The 22948-nt window shown below is 33.0% G+C and overlaps 1 protein-coding gene across 1 annotated transcript in view; it reads right to left on the reverse strand.

Annotated features, from left to right (window-relative positions):
- trol (terribly reduced optic lobes) overlaps positions 1-22948 on the reverse strand; it is a 703100-nt gene that overhangs the window by 35403 nt on the left and 644749 nt on the right. Inside the window, exons 50-64 of the mRNA XM_071594907.1 lie at positions 21783-21931; positions 21468-21648; positions 20353-20382; positions 19928-20079; positions 19043-19166; positions 17574-17874; positions 16198-16342; positions 15373-15490; positions 14263-14443; positions 12245-12502; positions 10703-10974; positions 7560-7751; positions 5840-5866; positions 4381-4641; positions 2181-2459 (exon numbers count right to left, since the gene is read on the reverse strand). Coding sequence (XP_071451008.1) covers positions 2181-2459; positions 4381-4641; positions 5840-5866; positions 7560-7751; positions 10703-10974; positions 12245-12502; positions 14263-14443; positions 15373-15490; positions 16198-16342; positions 17574-17874; positions 19043-19166; positions 19928-20079; positions 20353-20382; positions 21468-21648; positions 21783-21931 — 2670 coding nt within the window. The remainder of the gene's footprint in view (positions 1-2180; positions 2460-4380; positions 4642-5839; positions 5867-7559; positions 7752-10702; positions 10975-12244; positions 12503-14262; positions 14444-15372; positions 15491-16197; positions 16343-17573; positions 17875-19042; positions 19167-19927; positions 20080-20352; positions 20383-21467; positions 21649-21782; positions 21932-22948) is intronic.

Here is a 22948-nt window from a genome sequence, read left to right on the forward strand (position 1 = left end):
TAATATCTAATAAACCATTTACTTTTTACTGAAAGGACTGAAATCAATGATTAGTCCAAAAAAAAGGATATAACTTTGACCTTCGACCTCGCAAATATATTTGCCGGAAAAAAAATTACTATTAAGTTTTTTTCCTGCATCAGGCATAGAAAATGGTTGCCTTTAATACTAAATTCGATAATTTCACTGTTTTGAGCCAGTATTAAGCAACATGTTTTAATTTTTCCTTGACAGTATAGCATGCTTCCTAAACAATTCCCAAATGAATCGTAAAGGTATACAATGCAGCGATTTTAATTACATCACACATGTGGTGCTGCTGCGAAACATACACAATAGGCTAACGGGTACTGACCCTCACCTAATATATGCATCGTATCCCCCCAATAAACTCCAAGTCTACAGGTACTCAACCTTGCGTAGTATGAGAGTGGTATTATAACATACAAAATGGTTGCTTTTCATTCAAATTTCAATCGATCAAAATGATAACAGAAATGCATAAAAAGCTAAAATGATACTAATAACCTTATGGGTTCTTAATACAGAAGATTGTCAGATGGTATTAAATTTAAACTTGAAGTCTTGAATTATGCTTTCCAACAAGGAAACAAGGCAGCTGAAAGCTATTTTGGCCCACTTTGGACAGAGAAGAAGGTAGGAGAATAGAAGAAGCAGATGGTGGATTTCGTAAATTCTGATATTGTTCATGTGCTCCTAAATGGCCTAAGCTTGAGGAACATGTTAAGAACTAAATAATAAATACCTAGCTAACTCAAATAAATAAATAAATGGTATCACTGTTTCAACCAACAAAATTTCAATTGAAGTGAGAAACTAAATGGTTGGTATGCCTACTGCCAATTTTTCTAAGACAATGCCATGGCATGAGATATTCATGAAGAGAAATAGTAGGAGAAATTGTATAATGATATGTATCAGATCTAGAATAGCAGAAAAAATTTCCACTTGAATAAGAAGAAAAGGTTATAAGACACCAATGTATGACGTCACACTGACAGGAAAAATGAAACTGCCAACGATTTTTAGTAATTTTGATGGGCAGAAAAATTTCCAGCAGAATATGTAAGGGAAAACTACCACAATGTCTTTTTAAATATGAAATCAGCAATGGAGTAGTTGGAAGTGAAGAACAGTCTCGGCACAGTGCCAGCAGTACCATGATATTGCATTAGAGGAAGAACTGAACCTCTCAGTGCCATACCTTGAAGATGAAGTTAGACTGCAGTAGGTACTGACCTAATGAAGTGACTTGATTCATGGAGTCTTTTTTACTATTATAGATGTTACAACATCCAAATTCAGTTCATTTTGTTTATAATAATTAGGATCTATGTGCTATTTTAACTCTCTCCTCTAATTCCATTTTCTGCTAAATATTCTCAATTATGACAACCTTGTGGCCACTACAATGGACCAATTCGACTGAAATTTCAAATGAGCCGTCCATTTCAAAGTTTTTTAAAAGAGTTGTCAACAATTTCCCAATAAATACAATTTTTTTCTCTACATTGCTTAAAACATCTTTGGCTAATATTCCATGCAACCTTGAGTCAAAGAAGAGGTTGATAACATAATAGCAGGCACACTAAGTTCAATCATTAGATTTTAAAGGTCAAAAACTGGTTCATTTTTCAAACAAAATTAAGAGGAAATTTATCTATGAGGACAAAAAACTTAAGGATCCATATTAAAATTGGTTACCTCATCTGAAATTAATAACTTCTGAAACTCTGGTCACTTGATTTTTTACTGACAGTAGATAACTAGATTGCTAAAAAATCTCTTATTCCATTTTCAAGTAACTGAATTAAAAGTTATATCACTCTGCCCAGCCTTTAGTTTGTCACATTACAGTAAATTTCCACTTACTTATTTGACATATTCTATGCTAGTAAGTATAAAGACAATCAGGTAAATCAGGACAGTAGAAGCTGATAATAGAAATTCAAAAGTTAGAAACTTATTTTCAGTCAAAAATCACTGAATAGACACCAAATTATTAGGAAAAATGCTTTCAGAGAAAAAATTCAACTACAGTTAGGAAAAATACATAGTGTTAGTATTTGATGCATTCAGGAGATCAATCCACTGATAATCATTCACTGGGTAGTCATAACTTAATATGGATATATGAACTTCACGCATTTAGTACTCACGCTCAACTCTTAAGTCCACATAGTCTGATGATGATCCTACTGGAGATTCAGCATGGCAGAAGTAACGACCCCCATCTTCAACAGATACCCTGCCCAATTCCAAGATGCTAACACCACCTTGATGATCTTCTCTCTCCCTAGAACCTCTTGGCATAGGTTGATCTCCATCCCTAGCCCAAACTACCCTTGTTCCTGGCTGGATTGAGCATTTAAGGTCTACAGAAGATCCCACATATGTTGATATATCTCGTTGCATTGCCTGCACAACCTGGAGTCTTTCTGCCATTTTGTTTTGAAATTATCAAAAAAAAAGTATGAATATTATGGCTATTGTTGTAAATAGCAGTCATTTAGAGTGGGATCTGCTTTGAAAAAGTGCACTTTAGACATTTATATCAAAACTTAGTAAAATTTTTTCATGACAAGAATCATAAAAAGCCAACAAAAATTTAAAACTTCATACTGTGAAAATTGAAAGCATCAGCAACAAATTCATAGAAAAAATGGGGTATATAGCCACACAAGGAAATGGTAATGGAGCCCCAGAGTAGAAGTTTTGTGTAATCATGTTGGACATTTTAACTCAAGATAATTGTTCTATAAAAAGTTTTGTTCATTCAGAATTGAAAATATATGACAATACATATATCTTCAACTGTTTGTGCATTTTTTACAACAAAACTACACAATGGGACACAAGCTCATACATCTTGCATTTTTAGATTAATACACAATGCAAATACTGTTACGTTTTCATGATATGACAGCGTGTTTACCAAACTAGTTTCTAAAGGAATACAAATCATCATAAACATTCCTTGAAAGAGGAGTCATATGACTAAAGCAACAACAATATCATGCTACTACAGAGGAAATGAAGAATTAACTGCTCATACCATCTAGTTAATAACTCACCTGAAAGAAGTTGTGGAAACTGAGAAAAAGTCTCTTTTGGGAAAAAAGGGAGTGATCCTGAGTCCAGCAAAAAATGAAAATGAGGGCAAAGTGATCATGAATTCATATGAAAATTTACTCCTTTCAACTGAACTTCTCGTTCCTAATTTAGCAATGAATTTTTACTGGCAGCCATGAGGATTATGGGAACAAGAGGTGAATTTTCCTTAACCCAAATTAAACTGTGACTTGGACTAAAGACAAAAAACAAAACTATTTCCCCAAATGAATTTGTGACTATTATCCAAATGTTTATCCAAATATCAGAAGATTAAATGAAAAAACAACAGAAAAGCAAAAACACAATTCTAATTCATAAGTCAATGTTTGGCCACAAAAGTATTTAAGCTGAATAATGGGAACATCTCTCTCATTTTATGAGTGACCCTTTTAATTGTTTACAAAAAGATCAAGAGCTCAGCACTATGAAGATCATGTAATTCCATTCTGAAATCTTAAAAGACTTAATTCACTTCATCTATGCGATTTTTATGTCTAAATAATATTACATGTATGAAATAAAAATGTTTACACTGTTAAGCCTGTCATGTAACCTGAGAGAGTTTGTAATTTCCATTTCACATTGGGTAAAAACTATTTTTATCCATTCTCACTAACATCTTCTTGATTAGGTATCTAAAGAAGAAAATGTTATTTTGAAACTGTGTAAAATAAATAATGGAACTTTTTTTTCTATTGAAAGATGGTATGCATAACAGTTAGCAAAACATATTTGTTTTTTTAGAGGTAAATTGGTGACTTTTATAATACAAGTAGCTTGAATAACAAATTTGTCAGATCTAAATGATTGGGACCTAATTTAAAAACAAATCAATGAGATTTAATTATCTAGATACAGGATCATAAAAATTCTGATTTTTGGAGATTTTATTTTAATCCTGGATAATCTGCATTTTCTCCCTTCCAACTACAAAATAATGAGATAGAACTGAATTCAGACTGATTTTTTTTTGCTTATTATCTTCAAGTCACTCATGAGAATGTGCGCAAACATGTATATCAACTCAATATTCAAGCATATTCTCTGACGAAAATTAATGATAACTGCCATGACATCCATACAGATGTCCACTGGTACATATCTCTTATACATAATATGGAAAAGTATTAAAGAGGAGAGATTTTAATTTGTGGCGTGTTCATCATATTTCATTTCCCAAGCTAAGAATTAAGAACCAAGTCACATCACATACAACTCTACTAAGGCACACATTGTAAAGCTTACCAGTGACAATTATATTTGCTACACCATCAGCTTCTCCTGCAGAGTTCCGTGCAGTGCACCTGTAGTGGCCAGCATCAGAGAGCTCTATTCCTCGGAAATGCAGTGAACCACCATTCACAACCACAGATGCAGGCAATGGTCCATCCTGTTTAACCCAAGTCAGAGATATTGGTTGGTCTCCAGTTGCAGTGCAGGATATGTAAACATTATCTCCAGGTCTGGCAACTTGTCTCACTGGATTCAGCTTAATTCGTGGTGGAGCTAATGGTAATAAGGATTAAACAAAAATATACAAGCATTAAGAAAGGCAGGCAGTTATTAATGTATGCATATTTTATATTCTTTCATTAGAGAAGCATGCAACAATAAATGCGATAATAAATAAAATTAGACTAACGGGAAAATAAAATTTATTTCTGAGTAAACATAAGAGTGCAGGGGGAGACACGAGAGGTGTACAATAAAAATTCATCCTGACGATGACACCGCCTCTGTTATTTGACCATATTGACAGGTGAATACCAGGGCCTGAATTTGGAGATACAACCATTCACTCAAAGATGAATGAGTGCAAGTTTTGTTATGCATTCAAAGGAATTAATGGATTTCCTTCGGCAGTATCACTACAAACTTTGGCTTCATAGCCGTCACTTGCTGAACTATGCACCAAAGTATTTTATTTAATTAAAGCATTTCTAATCTACAGGTGATGCATAAATATTTTATAAAATACAAATGTACAACAAGAAACATGCTAAATAAAATTCAAAATATTTTCCTCATTTTGAATGGTGGAATGAATATTCCATAATTTGCATAATTATGATGTAATAGGTTGGTGTCCAGAGCAGAGACATGGACTTTGCAAAAAGATGAAGTAAAAAGAAAAGAGACCTTTGAAATGTAGATCTCGAGGAGGATGGAAGGAATTAGTTGAGAGAATAGAACCAAGAATGAGGAGGTGTTACGAAGGATTGGAGGAGAGAGATTGGTAAATATAATCATGGAAAAAAAGGCTAATTGGTTAGGGCATTGTACAAGGAAACAGTGCCCATTGAAGACTGTGTTACAGGAATGATAAGAGGGAAAGAGAGGATGAGGGAGGAAGAAGTAAATGATGTTGGATATGGCTAAGATTGGGAGGAAGTATGAATAAACCAAGAGAATGGCTCAGGATAGACAGACATGGAGGTCAACCATAAGAGAACCTACCACAAGGCAGAACAACCGATGATGATGGCGATTATTTAAGTAACGACAGTACTATACACAAGAAATCACCACAATGGCTAGAATCATCTTAAGTAGGAAATAATTTTACTTAAAACATACAGAAGGTGTCAATCTAGTCATCAAAGCTACAAACATTGATTTAAAGTTCCTGTTACCATAGATAATACATTATAAAATGCTACATGCACATGCTCTGATAGAATGTTCAGATTAAAAAAAAAATTACCTTTGCTTTTCAGAGAGCATAAGCTTCCTTGGATATGCATTTAATAAAATGATAATATTTATTTAGAAATAGTCATGGTAATATTTGAATATTACATTGAATTGAAGAATATCATGGCAATATGATGGCCCACTTTACCATATTCTTCAGAATATGGACCCTGTATCTTTCTATCAAAATACATGGTTTCATTAGAACTGGTCTAATAGCGAATAAAATTGATGCAAACGGAATTAAATGCAACAAATTGTTAATAGAAATTGGCATTTTTATAAAGGGAATATTGCTTTTATGCTAAATTCCTTAACTGGAAAATTAGGATAACTGCGGTAAATGATATGTATCACACCAATGAATATGTAGGTACGAATGCATTAACTTTGACTGAGATAGATACAATTTACTTATTTCATCATTATGTACATTGTGATGGCATTCAAAAGGCTATTATACAAATACCCCAGCATTATGCTTTGTACCTGTACTAAGTTCATATTTGCATGTTACTCATAATTTAAGCCATTGATGAGGCATGAAAATCCAATGAGATTTCAAACTTAGGATACAATTGAGATGGAAATATAATAACACAGCATATTTGATTATTGATGCTACAAACATAGCATATTGAAAATACAGTATAATCTCTACCTTGTATTCTCTTCCTAGTTGTGATTGGTAAATTATATTTATATACTGCAAAAAAATAGCTGGTGTCGTTTAAAGGCAATGGCATATATATAAAAATGAAACAAACATTTAAATGCATTCGGAAATGGAGAAAATAAAACTGACATAGAGAAGAAATTTGGACCCACTTCATCTCAGTCTGAATCTTTCCTCCCTAAAATTTTGGACATAATAAGTACAGTGGAATCTCACTTAATGAGCTCCTCACACTGTGAATAATTCGTGTAACAAGAAAAAAATATTGGTCCCAAAAATGACTCGCTTAGTGAGCGACTTGTTGCATCACAAGTGGTGAGAAGGGGGAAATTCTCAGATTCATTGCACCTCTGCTACTGCAGTTTGTCTCTAGCATTTGTTCCGCTAGCATGGAAAGCATTATTATATTTTACATTATTTTACTAGCAAAAAGTTGTTTCATTAAACGATTGTTTTGCTTTACAAGAAAGATCATGCAATGGATTATTCTTGCATTATGAGGTTCCACTATATTATTTTTCTACTTGTGGCAATTCAAAGAAACAAAAAAGGGCAGCCTCACACTGATTTACTAATGTATACCGTAGTTGATAGTGCATAAGATGCACCTTTTTTTTCAAAATTACAGTTGAAAAAATCATCCTAGTCTTATATGTGAAGGCTTGAAATCCATTGGTTAATGTTCAATACTGTATGCTATTTTTACTCCAAATTGTCAGTATTACCCCTTTTAAATTAATTTCATTTTGATTATTGTATTTACTTTTATGCTATTATGTGTTGTGAATACCACACTTTGCTTGCTTCTGCGATGCCAAAAGAGGTTTTCACAGTTGAACTTGATCGCAGTTTATCACAAATGATCATATCAAAACAGTGTGCACTTTTCTTACAGAGAGAAATCATTTAGTTTAAAAAAATTACCCTAATAAATATGACAATATGAGAATGTTTTCCCCAATTCTGGGTTTTGTTTTGTTTTATGCTCAACTGTAGTGAGATAATGTCATTCATAAAGCGTACGGTGTATTTAAAGTAAACAAAAATCACTTACCAATTACTTCCAAATGAGCACTTGCAGTGAAAAGGGTGTTTCCTGTCAGACCAATGCCCTTGCATATATATTCTCCAGCAGCATCTGGTTTTACATTATTCATATGGAGGGTACCATCAGTAATTAGATGATCAGCAGGCATGACTCCAGGGAATCCTCTGACCCATGTGAGGAAGATCCTATCTCTGTTATCTGTAAAAGACAAAGCAAATCAGTGTAAATAATTCGCTAGAGACCTCTCAACATACACTTATTAGAACAACAAAATTTCTGCCCATTAAAACTGAGTACATTCAAGGCTACGATTTATGACTGAGCCTCTATTAAATTTGCCACTGGTTCTATTTCATTTTACCCACTATTTGATGTTATTTAATATTGTCTTGAATCCATAGAAAGAATATTTCTTTAATTTATTGCTATCAGCTGGGTAATCAATTAATACTGACTCCTATTGCAGGAGATGTAAAAGCAAAATCCAATTAAGAGAGAAAGGCCAATTTTAGTCTTTTCTGATTTAACCTGTTTTTTGTCAATGAAAACATCTCAATATTTCATAGTAATTGAATTCAATTATTTTAAACCAATTTTTTCTAAAACTATAACTAATAAAAGAGCTGTAACTGCTCTTTAACAAATTATTTTGCAAAGCAAGTGAAGTTATTACCATGAGCAAGTTAAATTTCAACTACTGTTTTACAAAACATTGATATCACTTAAAATTCAATAATTCTCCATAAGAAATGGAATAGTAGGAACTCACAGTTGATAGTCAATTCTGAAAATATAAAAATTTCCCAATGGTAGTTCATGGAAAAATTCAGGGTTTTGAAAAGGCCAAAAGTTATCAATCATTCAAAAATCGGTGTTAACAAATTTTCATTTTAGTATTCAAAAATAGACTTATAAATTGCAGTAGTAGTTTTTTCGGGAGGTGACCAACAGCTGAGGTCATTTGCACCATTAGGGATGGACAAGAAAGGATGAAAGGTGGAGAGAAACCTGACGTCGGCTTAGCCTACTTTTAATGAAAGGCGGAATAACCTACACAAATATACACTGAAACACCAACCCTATGTTTTTGAGGGGACTAATTTCAAATGCAAAATTGAGGAGTATATAAAACTGAGAAGTCCTCATGACAAAGAGCACATATTAAACAGCTGAAATAACATTACAATAACAAAGCAAATAATATAAATGCCAGTAATCTGTTTATGCCAACAATTGTAATAAATGTAAAAAAAAGGCCACACACAAAATTTGAATTCCAACTTGTTGTACATAAATAAGAGACTTGAACACGATTTAGATAAAAGATCAATCACCATTTGTTAATCATTAAATGTCCACAGGCAATGAACACCACATGATCATGGTTTGAATTCTTATAAGATCCCAAGGAAATACCAATAATATTTTATTCTTTCCTATCATTTCCTCTGTTACATATCTGTCAGGATTTGTGTGATATTGTTTTACATTGACAAGTATCTTTCTCTGCTTTAGGTAAGGGCAATATAATGTGAATCCTCAACTTTCAACCAAAGTTCTCACATTCAGCTCTACTTCTGAAGAATTTCAGTTTTAGCTGGACCATTATAGTATTTATTCATTCAAAATTCTAAAAGTGATATACGAGGGTCATCCGGAAAGTAGTACCCGTTCGTGCCGCATGAAGTGCTGACGACACGAGTAGCCGCTGGACGAGGTCAGATAGCTTCAGTGGCTTGTCTGCCTTCTCTGAGCCAAGTTGCGTGACGCTAGCATTGCCTGTGTTGTTTCTGTGATTGTTTACAATGTTTAAAAAAATTGAGAACGCCGCCAGTTGTGAAGTGAGGGCAGTGATTAAATTCCTCAATGCAAGAAACGTTCGCCCATGTGATATTCATCGCCAATTAAAGGAGGTGTATGGAGACAATGTAATGGACGAGTCGTCTGTTCGGCGGTGGTGTCGCAACTTCAACATGGGGAGGGGGAACACACACGACGATGAGCGTTCGGAGAGACCGTCTGTCATTACAGACCAACTGGTGAGCTCAGTTGACGAATTCGTGAGGAACGATCGGCGCGTCACAATTGATGACATCTGTGAGCATTTTCCCAATGTTTCTCGAACAATTGTTCATGAAATTGTTAAACACCATCTGCATTATGCAAAAATTTGTGCAAGATGGGTCCCTCGCGTATCTCAATGAGCTGGCGGCGAAGGACTATGCAGCAGGAATACAGAAACTTGTCACACGTTATGACAAATGCCTTAATTTGCTTGGAGATTATGTTGAGAAGTAGTTTAAAGTATCCTCTTTCAAATAAAATTTTTTATGTTTGTTAATATTTACTTTTGTGTCTTTATTTCACGAACGGGTACTACTTTCCGGATGACCCTCGTACATATATAAATCGGAATTGAAATTGGAAAAATATAAATAAAAAGCTGCTCCCACCATAAAAACCAAAACAGTGTTTCTTACAGTACAGATTAATGTATGTTTCCAAAGTTATCTTTGTCAAAAAACATTTCAAAAAGCTATTCAAATATGCCTAATTAACCAGTTTATTTAACACACTAATTTAAAAACAAAAATGTCATACATGAACATTAAACTTCACAGTTTATGAGAAACCACGGAAAAATATGATACTTCGGTTTATCATTTCCTGTATGTCGAAATTGATATTTAAGGTTTTTATTGCATTATTTTCCTTGATAGCAATTCAGATTTAATAATAACTAATTTAAAAAAATAAATAATAATACCACGAGGTTTAAAAAAACATTTTATCATATAATTAAGTAAAGATATTCTACTTAATTCTGCACCATTTTGGTTGAATTGTGATGCTTAAATAAACATATGCTAATAAAAGCAGGTTTTGCAATTTCAACTGAAGTTAGGGAGTTGGTGAAAATTTTTAATGGTCATGAAAAAGTCCATGCTCAACTCGTTGTTTATAAAAAAAATAGGCCAGTTGAAACAAAAAACTGTGCCCCATATCCTGGGAATGTGGACAGGAATCTAAATGCATACAAAAACTGATTTGCTCCAAATAAACAGTTAACAAATACCATGCTAGTTGAATGTCATGTAATTACAGGTTACAATATAAAGATACTATAAAAATTACTATTCATAACATACCTCTTACAGTACATCTCATTGTAACACTGCCACCTTCTAATACTGTGAATTTTTCATTGTTAAGTCGGACACCAGCATCAGGATTATATGGTCTGCCAGATGGATACCCATGATCCACCTCATTTGTCGCTTCCTCTGAATCAACAATGAGCTGTATCCTTTCCTGGGTGCTTCCTAGTACATTACGAGCCTCACAAGTATAAGTCCCTGAGTCACTAGGTGAAGCTTGTGTTATTTCATACACAGCATTTTCCTTTGTTTCGCCAGGAGAGCTACAATAGCATGAGACAAAACAGTATTAGTATGTTATAAAGAGTAAAACTTCCTGTAGGTCCCACAGACTTATATCAATTCTATCTCATGCACTCCACTAATATTAAGGGATTTTATATTGCAATTAGAAAAAATGGGCATGGATTAGTGTGAACCAATAACCTATATGATATTTTGACAATCAAAATAAAAATTACATTTGATACTATGGTATCCAGGCTTTCAGTGAAAAAATCGGTTCCTGTTTTCATGAACATACAAGATTTTAGATCCAACTTGTAAATTTCCCAACAATCCTAGTTATACCACCTTAATAGGTTATATTAATATGCCATTTAATGCTATTTTTTTATTTGTTGAATATGCAAAAAAATTAGCAACATATAAAGAACAGGTCAAGTCAAGCGGGCCAAGAAGGATCAAGAGAAGTAGTTGCACTGATACAAAGTATGATTCCAAATTTAAATGAGAAAGTAACATTTCTGCACTGGTACACTTCAGGAAGCAGAGCAGAAGAGAGACATTACATTGAAATGGCATATACTAAGTACTTAAAAAAGTAATACAAAATGGATGAATAAGATCTTAGATTGATATAGATATTAGAGTTTAACTGTTCATGTCTTTTGGAACCAATTATTTGCTCTATCTTACAAAACACAGTGTTTTTAATGCTACTCTTAAACAATCATACAACAGAATGTATCAAATTTGATGTAATTGACCAAATGAATAATAATAAAACCAGTGCCTCACCAGAGATTTTGTAACGTATAATGCATGGTCCATGCTATGAAGTCAATGTGTCACAAAGATATTTTAAAATTAATTTTGAAAGACTGATGCCCATGCCATATTGTGATTTCATTTCCTTTCCTCTACATTATTATGCAACAAAATTAAATCACTTCACCTATGAATTACAAAAAGGAATTGATTTTTGGGCCTATAAAATGAGTGACAAATGATCTGCAATTAACTGGAAACTCACATTCTTTTTTGTCAATGCTTTAATTAGAAAAGGTTAATTATTTCTATTTGGGAATTAGCTCATACACAAACAAACACTGAATTGGTATTTGTGATATGTGTCTTTTTTGAACTATAGCCAGCTACTATCTATTATTAAAAGGCACCAGTAATTAAAGTGCATTACAGAGATTAATCATATTCAGGGACATTTCTCTGTTGATGCATCAACTGAAATAGGTTGTTTCCTAGAAATTTAAAGGTCATTTTAACATCTTAGAGCAAAACAAAATATCTTACTATGGATATCCAGGATGTTGCCTGTCCCATGAAACTGTAGGAGTTGGATCTCCATCAGCACTGCATTCCATTCTCACACGCTGTCCAGGTTTAACGCGATATTGTCGTCTACCACCATCGGATAAACTGCCTGGGTATTTGAGAGTGATCTGTGGTAAGGTCTGCATCTCCAAGTAAGCTATTGCACTCGTTGACCCAACTTCATTCTCAGCACGGCATTGATATTGACCAGCTTCTGGACCTGTCACTTGGTTAAACCTAAAAAATTGAAAGATATATGATTAATATGGTGGTTCATAACACACCAATTGACATGTTCTTCCAAGATGATGTATCATATAAATTTGTCACTATTTTAAACACGCAGAGCCATGCAACAAGATTAATATGATATATTCTAGCACAGTTGATATTAAACAGTAAAACCGTGTTATTTTGAAATTCAGGGGACTGAAAAAATTGGACCCTGAAATATCCAGGTTAAAAATAAATGAATTTTCCGCCATTTTGCATGCACTTACTTAATATAGACTAAATGACCAGACAACATTGTAATAGAATGTCTTCGCTATGTTTAGGAGGGAAAAAGTTGTTACTCTGGGTATTTAGTAAAACAAAATGAAAACATATGCCTATCCATAGATATGTGGTGCAAATTGGGGGCTTCCATCCACTGGCATACGCCCATGAAACACATGTAAATTATGATTTTTACTGCATATATCAGAACAGCATATTTTTATCAGTTTAGTCTCTTATTTCTATCTCATATCCCATTGAAGGATGTCAAGTAGATCTACTTCTTCCTTGAACCAGTGGTGAGATTCTCCTCTACTATCACTAGCAGAAGTAAACCTCTGCTGATACAGGAGTAAAATAGTATGTACTGTCATATTTTCTTTTAGCATCAGTCCCAGAATAAGTTTGTGATTTTTGATTTTTACTCTGATCACCCTTATTGCATACCATAACAAATGACCAGGGAGGAATGCCAAAATATTTCAAAATCATGGAGTTCTTGAATCATTCAAAATGGTGTTAGGTTCAAGGACTTTTCCTGGTTTTCATGGTGTGCGGCTACCCTTAACTAGGTTGACATGTAATCAGTACCCCATAAATTGTCAAAAAGGCTAATGGTATGGGGTTTTTAGAAACCAGCCATGGATAGAAGGGGAAGAATTGGACACATTGAAATATGTTTGAACGTTTCCTTGATTCCTTATTTTCATGTTTTGTCAATAATTTTGATCAGAAAAATGACTCTTTGAATTTAACTGTTTAGTAGTTACATCTCTTTATAATTTTTTACACTGCTGTATGACATTTCTATGTTACATGAGTTGAATTTCGATTTTCCTAGGAAACCATAACTGGCATAGTGAAAGGAACTGGCCCCCCCTACCCTAATGTGTGAATTTCACATGCCGTTGGCCTTCGTACTGGGTGAACTCTACCATCACCTACCAAACTGACCTTCAAGTTAATTTCTGTGTTTATAGTTTTTATAAAATATGATACATAATCAACTTCTATTGTCTCCATTAACTACCACCCTAAATTTTACAGTGACTATGTGGAATTTTAGGTTTTTTCAGAGTAGTTTTTGATAAATGATACAACTATTCTCAGCATTTTGCTCAAATTTATAGACCATCATACACCCAACTTTTTTTTTAAATTCATCATTACCAATATTTTATGATTAGATTTTGAAGTAGGTTTCTAAAACAATAAAAACTCTGAATAAAAACCTATAATCTATCTGTTTTGTCTTCATTTTTTTTCCTCAAAACTTTTCACCAGTGAGACAGTTCACTCTGGTGATAACCTCTACGATTGCATATGATATCTAGAATTAAAGAATTAAGTATCCATTTGCTAGAAATTAAATACTATAAAATCAAAATATTCCCATCACTTCATTTTGAAAGGATACATGATATCCAGGGCAAATTGGGAAAATAACACAAAAATTTATTCAGCAGGAGTTTAAAATATAATACGATAGTTGAAATTACCTCAAAACACCTTCCCGTACTTCCTCAATGTTGGGTGTGAATGGATTACCATCAACTCTGGTCCAGGTCAGTTTTGGAGATGGAATGCCATGGGTGGCTCGGCACTGAACAAGAGCACTTCCCCCACGGGGCACCACCTGGCGAGCTTCAGGATACAATTCTATGGAGGGTGCTTCTCTCCCTAGAGAAAAAATTTTCAGTAAGTGTCAACATATGAACAAAGAAAATAGGTCATTCAGAGACTTTCAGATCATAGGGTATTTTATCAACTGTGCCATAGCAGTTACTCTTTAACATTTTATTTCTATTAATTACATTTAAACTTAGCAACATTTCCGTTCAATGACACCTCAAGCAATTACATTATATCAGCAAAATTTACCTGAAAATTAAATTGAAAGCGTTAAATTGCTCAACGTATTATAAGGAATATCAGAGGAGATGCTGGGTATCTTCCAACTGACCTTTAGCATACATACTAAAAAAGTCTTTGCTGTTAAATTCTCTCTATTCTGTGGAAGAATATTTATGTCATTAATACTATATTTTGCAGTCTGCTGTTATTTATATTATGACAGTCCTCAATGTGTATGTGCAACATCCTGGAATTAATAAATTTCACTGATTCTTTTCCTTTTCTTACCTTAAATCAACTGTACTCTGATTTTTATGGTTAATAATTTTGGCTGGAAATCATGAAAATACATAATTATATATCCCACTGCATATAAATCAAAATAGGTACTTCATTGAATTTGAGGAATTCAATTATTTAAGGTAAAAAGCATTTCATATAGGTAATTATGCACTGACTGATAATTTGAAAGTGAATATTTACATGATTTTTAATGATAACGTTAAAAGTTATCTTACATTCAGACCCATCTTTAATTAAATACTTTTTGACACTTGAATGAATACAAATTTTCTTAACCTTTACTTTGTATTAATGTTAACTATGCCGTAATGATGACTGACACCTTAATTATTTTGCAATAATATGAAAAGGATTATTGCATCACAACATAAAGAATGAATCACTATGTAAGTTGGTAACGGTATATTTAGAATTACAATTAAGGGTATTAAGAGGAAGTAAAATGGACTTACTCTCAACTTCAATTAAGGCAGATGCTACTGAAGTTCCTCCCGTGTTTTGCGCAGTACAGACATACATTCCACGATCTGAGACTTGGGCATTTGTTAGTCTAAACAACTGGCCGATGATCTACATAAACCAAAGATAAAAGAAATAGGAAGAAGACCACTTTAATTATCTCAAGAATATAAATGCACATGTAGACAACTGAATTCACTGTGTACAAGATTAATATGCTACGTCAAAACTTCTCAATTGCTTTACATATATAGTTTTAAAAACAATCCAAAAACTTTAGAAAATAGGAAGCAGGTAAACATATGCCCTTTTATTAAATTAACCAACATCTAGAGAGACATTTTATGTCACATTTTTCCCAGCTATTTGCTAACAATACTGTTAGAAGGGCATAATTTATAGCAAAATATTCAGTGCATAATTTTTTAATAATAATTTAATAAACCAAAAATACTTAAAAATAATGGTAAATAACTTTTTTAGGGGGTGTTAAAATTGTGATCTAATTCTTGAAGGCTTTAAATGAGCATGGTATAGCTAATTATGCAATGCATACAGTCAATGATGATTAAGATGGTTATTGAGAAATTTTTTGATTATTTACTATCAACTGTTGATAAATGTAATTTTTTTTTAATTTATGAAGCACAATATAAATTAATCAAGGAATATTCTGAGGAGGTGAAAGATTATCAGTCTCCCCAGAGTCAATATGATACTGGTTTTTCATCTCGGGGTCTGACATTTAATACTTTTTAAGCAAGACATTTTTAAAGTGTTATCAAATGAATTTTTTTAAAGAAAACAAAAGACAATACCTGCACATTAGAGCTAAAATCTTGTCCAGCCTTGGACCATCTTATGCTTGGTGTAGGGTCTCCAGAAGCAAGGCAACGAAGCTCAGCTGATGTGCCTTGCGGGATATTCTGTCTGTTAGGTTCGATTCGTACTGTTGGTGGTGATCTGAAAATTAATATTGTGTCTTCATTAGTCCTTCTCTTCGCTAGATCTTCATTAGGACACAATTTTACCTTCAAGGATAGTAAATTCTATTTTTTAACTAGACTAGAAAACTAGGGATGGAAACAAAACTGTTGTTTCTATGTTGCTAAAACATACATAATTCACAGAAACAAGGAGAAATTAAATGTTAGTACCAAGAAAGCAGAGGTGACCTTCATCCAAATATAAAAATGACAAAAAGTATTCCCTAAGTGTTTTGGTTGCACACTTCACCCTATTTCTCTGCCTGGTCCTACAATCAATGTCACTTTTGCAATTGCTTCTTACTCAGGTGGAAGATTTTCACATAACACCATTAATATTCATATCTTCATTTCAGAAACTCAGTATGTTTCTAGTATTGCACCACGATGACATTTTCAAAACCTAGAAATCTCATACTCAAATCAAAACCTTAAATCATAGCAGCAGGGAAAAAATTCTTCAACATATGGAGTATGTCTATATGTATATTATTTTGTCTTGACCAATTTTGTGGCATCAATTCAACAGCTTTTCTAACAAGTAGAAATCAATTCTCCAATTTCACCGATAGGGATATAAATCCAAGTTAGTCTCAATGGCTAGAATTGCATCCATTTGGACTTGCACTAAGAATTTCATGGGTCTCATTATGCCATGTGCTGTCAGTTAACTTTTGCAATTATTATCATTTACTGCTCTCTTGTAGATATCAGAGAAAATATAAAAAGCTCCATCATAATGTTTACAGGTGATGCATTATTTACAGAGAAATTGAAACCATTTGTGATGGCATTACATTGCAAAACATTCTATATGTTTTGATGAATTGGGAAAACTAGAATCAAATCATCATCAATGCTAGAAAAACAAAACTAGCTAGATTCTGTAAAGGCAGGACTGCTACATCAAACTATTACTACTCTAGGGGCAAAATGTTGAATGTAATAACTCACTCCAATAATCTAGGATAAACCATAATTGGAGATATAAAATGGGGACCACATATCAAACGCATTGCTTCTAGAGCTTAACAGCTTGTGATGAAAACTCTGGGAAAAAGCTTTGTTGAAACACACAATAAGACAATCAATAAAATCATTAGTTTTAAAAAATTGAATCAAGTGAATTTTAGAAAAAAATAAAAGGAGAGGATAGCTCCATATTCACATAGTTTTTCTCTCACTTTGTACTTGATAATTATACTAACCTGAATGAGATGATGTTGACAGTGGCCTGAGCTTGAACTGTTTCTCCTGATGGTGTCACAGTGGCACAGATATAAACACCAGAATCCTCAGCAGTAGCAGAGTAAATGGTAAGAGTGGTACCTCCATCTGTAAGACTGGCTGAAGCAGGGAGCTCATTGCCATCACGGGTCCATCTAACAGTTGCACGGCGATCATGAGCAGCAGAACATGAAAGGCGAACAGTGTCACCAGCATTTCCTTCAAATGCCTGAGGCTCAACCCTGACAGGTGGTTCAGGCTCTGGTCTTGGAATCGTGCCTTCTGCATAATTTAAGAACAAATTGAAGATATTCTAATTATCCAATTTTATTTTTACTATAAATCAAACAATATTTAAAATCTGATGCACTAAAGCAAAGTCACTAAAAGAGATTCTATTCATGGGGGACACCAAATAATGGATTTGAAAATTCATCTTTGAATAAAATTGAAAATTTTCATTAAAACTGTTTTCTTATGTGAGTACTTGTAAACTATTTACTAGCATACAATTTATTATTTCTGACATTGCTTATTTCTGAACCTCACCCCTCATCCTTATGTCCTAAAATCTGAAATATGTTATTCAAAAATCAAAGGATAGCCAGCCAATAGATGTATTTTAGCTCTGGAAAAATTATTCTTAATTGAAAAATTATTCTTAATATAAAAATGAAAATCACTTTCAAAGACCTTTGTTAAAAGATAATGGTAGGCAAAATCAAGATATTGGCATTGGCACTACAGTATATTATTGATCCACACAATGCACAGTCATCAATTTATGCTTCAGACAAATCTTCCATTACCACAAATCTGTTGATTATTGCATAAACTGATGAGTTACTTTTTCAGTTTGAGATGTCCAAGATATTTTTTCAAACTCTTGTGACTTTTTAAGGGTTAAAAGATTGCCCCACATTTTCCTAGACTTTAAAGATTGAAGGCCTAACTAAAATTCTATCATCAGGAAAAAGTTTCTACTGTTAAACCAAACACTGTAATAAATCATTTACTCTAGTTGCACAAAGGTTGCTTATTTAAGAGAAAAGCCCTGAAACAATTTATCTTGGTTAAGTTCATTAAATTAAAAATTCATTGCTATAAAAATACAGTTGTGAGTTGATTTTTCAAACATCAATCATTTCAAATATCAACTATTCAACACACAATGAGTCAATAAGTATTGTGGAATAAATGTGTCAGCATATGAATATTTGAAGGATATAATTTATGTCTATTTTTAATAAAAATATTAAAATATTTTTTACTTTTTATTTCCTTTCAAATAAAAATATTTTTAACGTTGCAAAGGCTACTTGAATGAAAAAGTATTTATATGAATTTCCACTTTTTTTTTGGATTATCTGGACCCTTCATTTTACACATCACCGTTGATTTTATTTATTTTGGATAATCCACTCTAAATTGTAACACAAAATATACCCACCTCGAACATAAAGAACAACTTTCTCTGATGCTGTGCCAGTTGGACTAGTAGCTGCGCAAACATATTCAGCCTCATCACTCTTGCGAACAGACATAATCCTGAACATGCCATCCCGGAAGACTGCCTGTAATGCACAAAAAAGGGGAAAATATTAACAGGGAATAGCTTTCGGAACTCAACAGCCTGATCATAGCAACTTTAAAATTTAAATAAAAAATTCAAGTCAAGGTATACATGACACAAAAATATTAATAAAACCCCTCATGATTAGTCCTTAATCCCTTAAGAAAAATATCAAGATAGTAATTGCAGTCACATACTGATTTAGTACATAAAAATGTAAGAGAAACACAGTTAACAAAAATACTGGGTCTTTTAAAACACTAAGACATATGAAAGAAGAGGTATTCTGGTAATGTAACTGGCATTAATACTTAACCAGTAATCGATAGTCTGGATTCAAATTCAAGAAAAAGTGAATGATTTATTTTACAATAAATCTATAATATTTTTCAAACATAATATTTCACTAAATTATATATCAATTGGACCAAGAAACCAATACTCATCAGGGGTATTAATAGAGGACATTCCAGCTTAATAGCTCTCAGTTTTTTCATTATCATTCATTATTTGAATTCTCTGGACCTTAAACAGGAAATGTGAAAAATAAAGGCTAAATGATTTTAAAAGATCACAAAAGCATAATTCAACATGAGTAATATAATTTCTACACACTACATTTACCTGATGTGTAATCATCAAATTAAAACAATGGCAATAAAAGTTTTATACAAGTTCCATGATAAAAAAATATAAAATTATATTATATATAGCCTTAAATTATGAAACCTCCCAGCCCCATTCTGACGATTTAACTCTTACAGTTGGATTTAGTTGGCCACCATGAACTCTTGACCATTGCAAAGTTGGCTGTGGTGTACCAGTTCCTTCACAGCGGAATTCAACTGGTGAGCCCTCGGGCACAATCTGGTGATCTGAGGGGTGGATTATGACCGAAGGTCCTCGTGCAGGTGCTAAAATGAAAATAATTCTATTATAGGACATGAACAGAACATAAGTTGTCACATTTTAACCATATTTTGGGACTAATAAACTTTTTTTATAAGAAGGTAACAAATATTCTTATCAGTTCTACCTTTTTATAGAATTCTAACTACTCATATAATTCAGACATTGAAAACAGAAATCACAATTAACTTTCATACTTTTAGCAAAAGCAAAGAATATAATGGAAATTCACAATTATCAATAACTTTTTTGTAAAAAAATCACTAACTATACCTCACCTGGAATCTTGAGAAGGCTTTGAGGAAAATCTTAGCAGCATGAATAGGAAATAAAAACAGTATTTTAGAAACCACCGAGCACTAAATAAAGTTTGAGATAAATGCACCAATGGCTAATATCTAGCAAAATATTTATCCATACTAAGAGAAGCAAAGCTAAACACATTTTCTATAGTGGAAATACAAAAACTGACTAATAAGATTTTCTTGTAATAAAACACAGGCTGTATACTTCAAAAACACTTTTCCACGACTAAATCATCAGCCTCAGCCAAAAGTAATCTGTGATATACTGGATACATTTCAGTATTGCCAAATTTTCTGTCAAATATTTTACCTCAGTCACCAGCAAAGAAAATTTCTTCTTACCCATTAAAATGAACAAATTATGATTTCTGAACTCTAGAACACATCGGTGACTAAGAATTTCAAGAACTAAGTTTTCAAAATTTTATGGCACGACCTATTTTTGTACTATGATCTCAGCACCTAACCCAAATTATTCCATTCCATAGACTAAACAAAATGTCAGCATTTTTGATTAGAAGGTGTCATTAAGAAGGGAGAACAAGCCTTAATGGTAGTCTTCCTATGGTACTAGGGACATTCCATGATAGATTTTAATCCTTTCTTTCCTATGACATATCCATACAAAAGCCAAGAATTTGATAATTTTTCTTGGAGGTTATATATCTTTCCCAGCCTCAAAAACGATAAACCTCAGAATTTGATGCTATTATTTCCATGAAAATAAAATTAGTACATTTCTTAAGAGGCTGAATCCATTTTCATTTATCAGAAATTCCTTCATAGAATGAATCTAAAAATATTTACCACTTGGGATGGAAATTACATGTGTATGTATGTGTGAAAGGGCAAACAGACTGAGATTATAAAACTACTGGGAGGCAAGAAAAATAACATATATATGTAGATTCAATTCCACACTTTCACCGTTGCATCACACTTCCTCTCTTCTTTGATGGAACAACTGCTGTAAAGCAGGAAATGATCAGCATCCAAGGTGCACATGGGCCTCCAAATATATCCAAAAGATAAAAGAAATTTCTATTTCTTAAAAGAGATATATCCTAATGCTCATTTGCCATCCTTACCTCCAACAGTAAGGACAGCTCGTTCTGTAACAACAGATTCTCCATCTGTCACTTCGCAAAGGTATCCACCAGAATCTGAAGGTCGCAAGTCGGTAATCACAAGAACGCCATTGCCATCATCTTGGGATCTGCCAGGTGGCAGAACTCCTCCTTCCTTACTCCATGAGATTTTGACTGGTATCTATTGGACATTAAATTGTTTATAGGACAAATATTTAATTAAACCACACAACTCTCTAGGATAGTTTAGTAAATATTAATATCGTAAATTAGCTCATCTCACTATACATTAGAAATAGCCAAATTTTGCAATACCTGAGCTCTCAAGGACCTTCCAGAACACCTATATCGAACTGAACCACCTTCTTCCACAATGTAAATAGTTGGTTCCGAGATAGAGACAGATATTGTTGGTGGCCTTTGTGGTGGTGGCGATGGCCTTACTCTTTCTATTTCACTAGATTCTGGGAATAGAGGTATAAAAAAAATATTGAAGTTAGATTCAGAGGTGAACAAGGAATGGCAATTTAAAAGCTATCAAGTGAGGAAAGCCAGGAAAAGAATTTGACATAAAGTTAGCATTTTAATTTGATGAAAGATATTTTGATACAAGAATTTGATTTCATGTAGCCTTTTATTAATGAACTGTATTAATTATTATAATGTCATATTACAACGTTCTATTGAGAATTTTCTATTATGATTAAGGCTTTTGGATACTTGGAGGCATAGAAGTAAGAAAATGTAAACCCATTAGCTCAAATCTAGAGTCTAACAGATATGCTCCAAAAATATAATGGTTCTCATTATGGAGGTTAAGAATACAATCCTAAACATATCGCCAAGGGATAATGACTAGCGTGTACATTAAATGCCACTTTACAACTGTCAAAGTAGGGATGCAAAAAAAGAGTTCACAAAGTCACCATCAAATTAACCATACAATGTATTTTACTCAACAAAAAAGAGCCTATAGAAATTTGGGAAGTTGCCCTTTAATCACAAGGGATAAAAGTACTTGATTTGAAAACTAAAATGGTGCGACCATTTTCAATCCAGTTACTCAACTTAATTTCATCAATTCTTCTACAGAAAGAACCAGAAACTATGTAATAGTTTAGTGTCAAATTTTAAGTCTTAAAAATATTTTTCAAACCAAGTATCCAATAACCTTATTTTTAAACACAAGGGTATTGAAAATTCTTGCTTAAATTAAAAAAATTCTCAATAATGAACTCCAAAATCATTTGAATTAAGAAAAATAATGATTGTTTCATATATTATCAGGCAATAATGGCTACTTAAATAAAGACAATCCGTTAAAAGACACTAAAGCTGACAGATACGATCACACAAAAATAAAACAGTACAAAACTACAAATATTACACTTATTATTATTGCTTTGATGACCCAATGATTGCTGTAATACACATAGTGCCTAAATAGCATTTCATCTCCACCGAAATGTAAAAGTAGTATA

This window comes from Hetaerina americana, unplaced genomic scaffold, assembly GCF_022747635.1.
Source record: "Hetaerina americana unplaced genomic scaffold, ioHetAmer1.1.p SCAF_7, whole genome shotgun sequence".
NCBI lineage: Eukaryota > Metazoa > Arthropoda > Insecta > Odonata > Calopterygidae > Hetaerina > Hetaerina americana.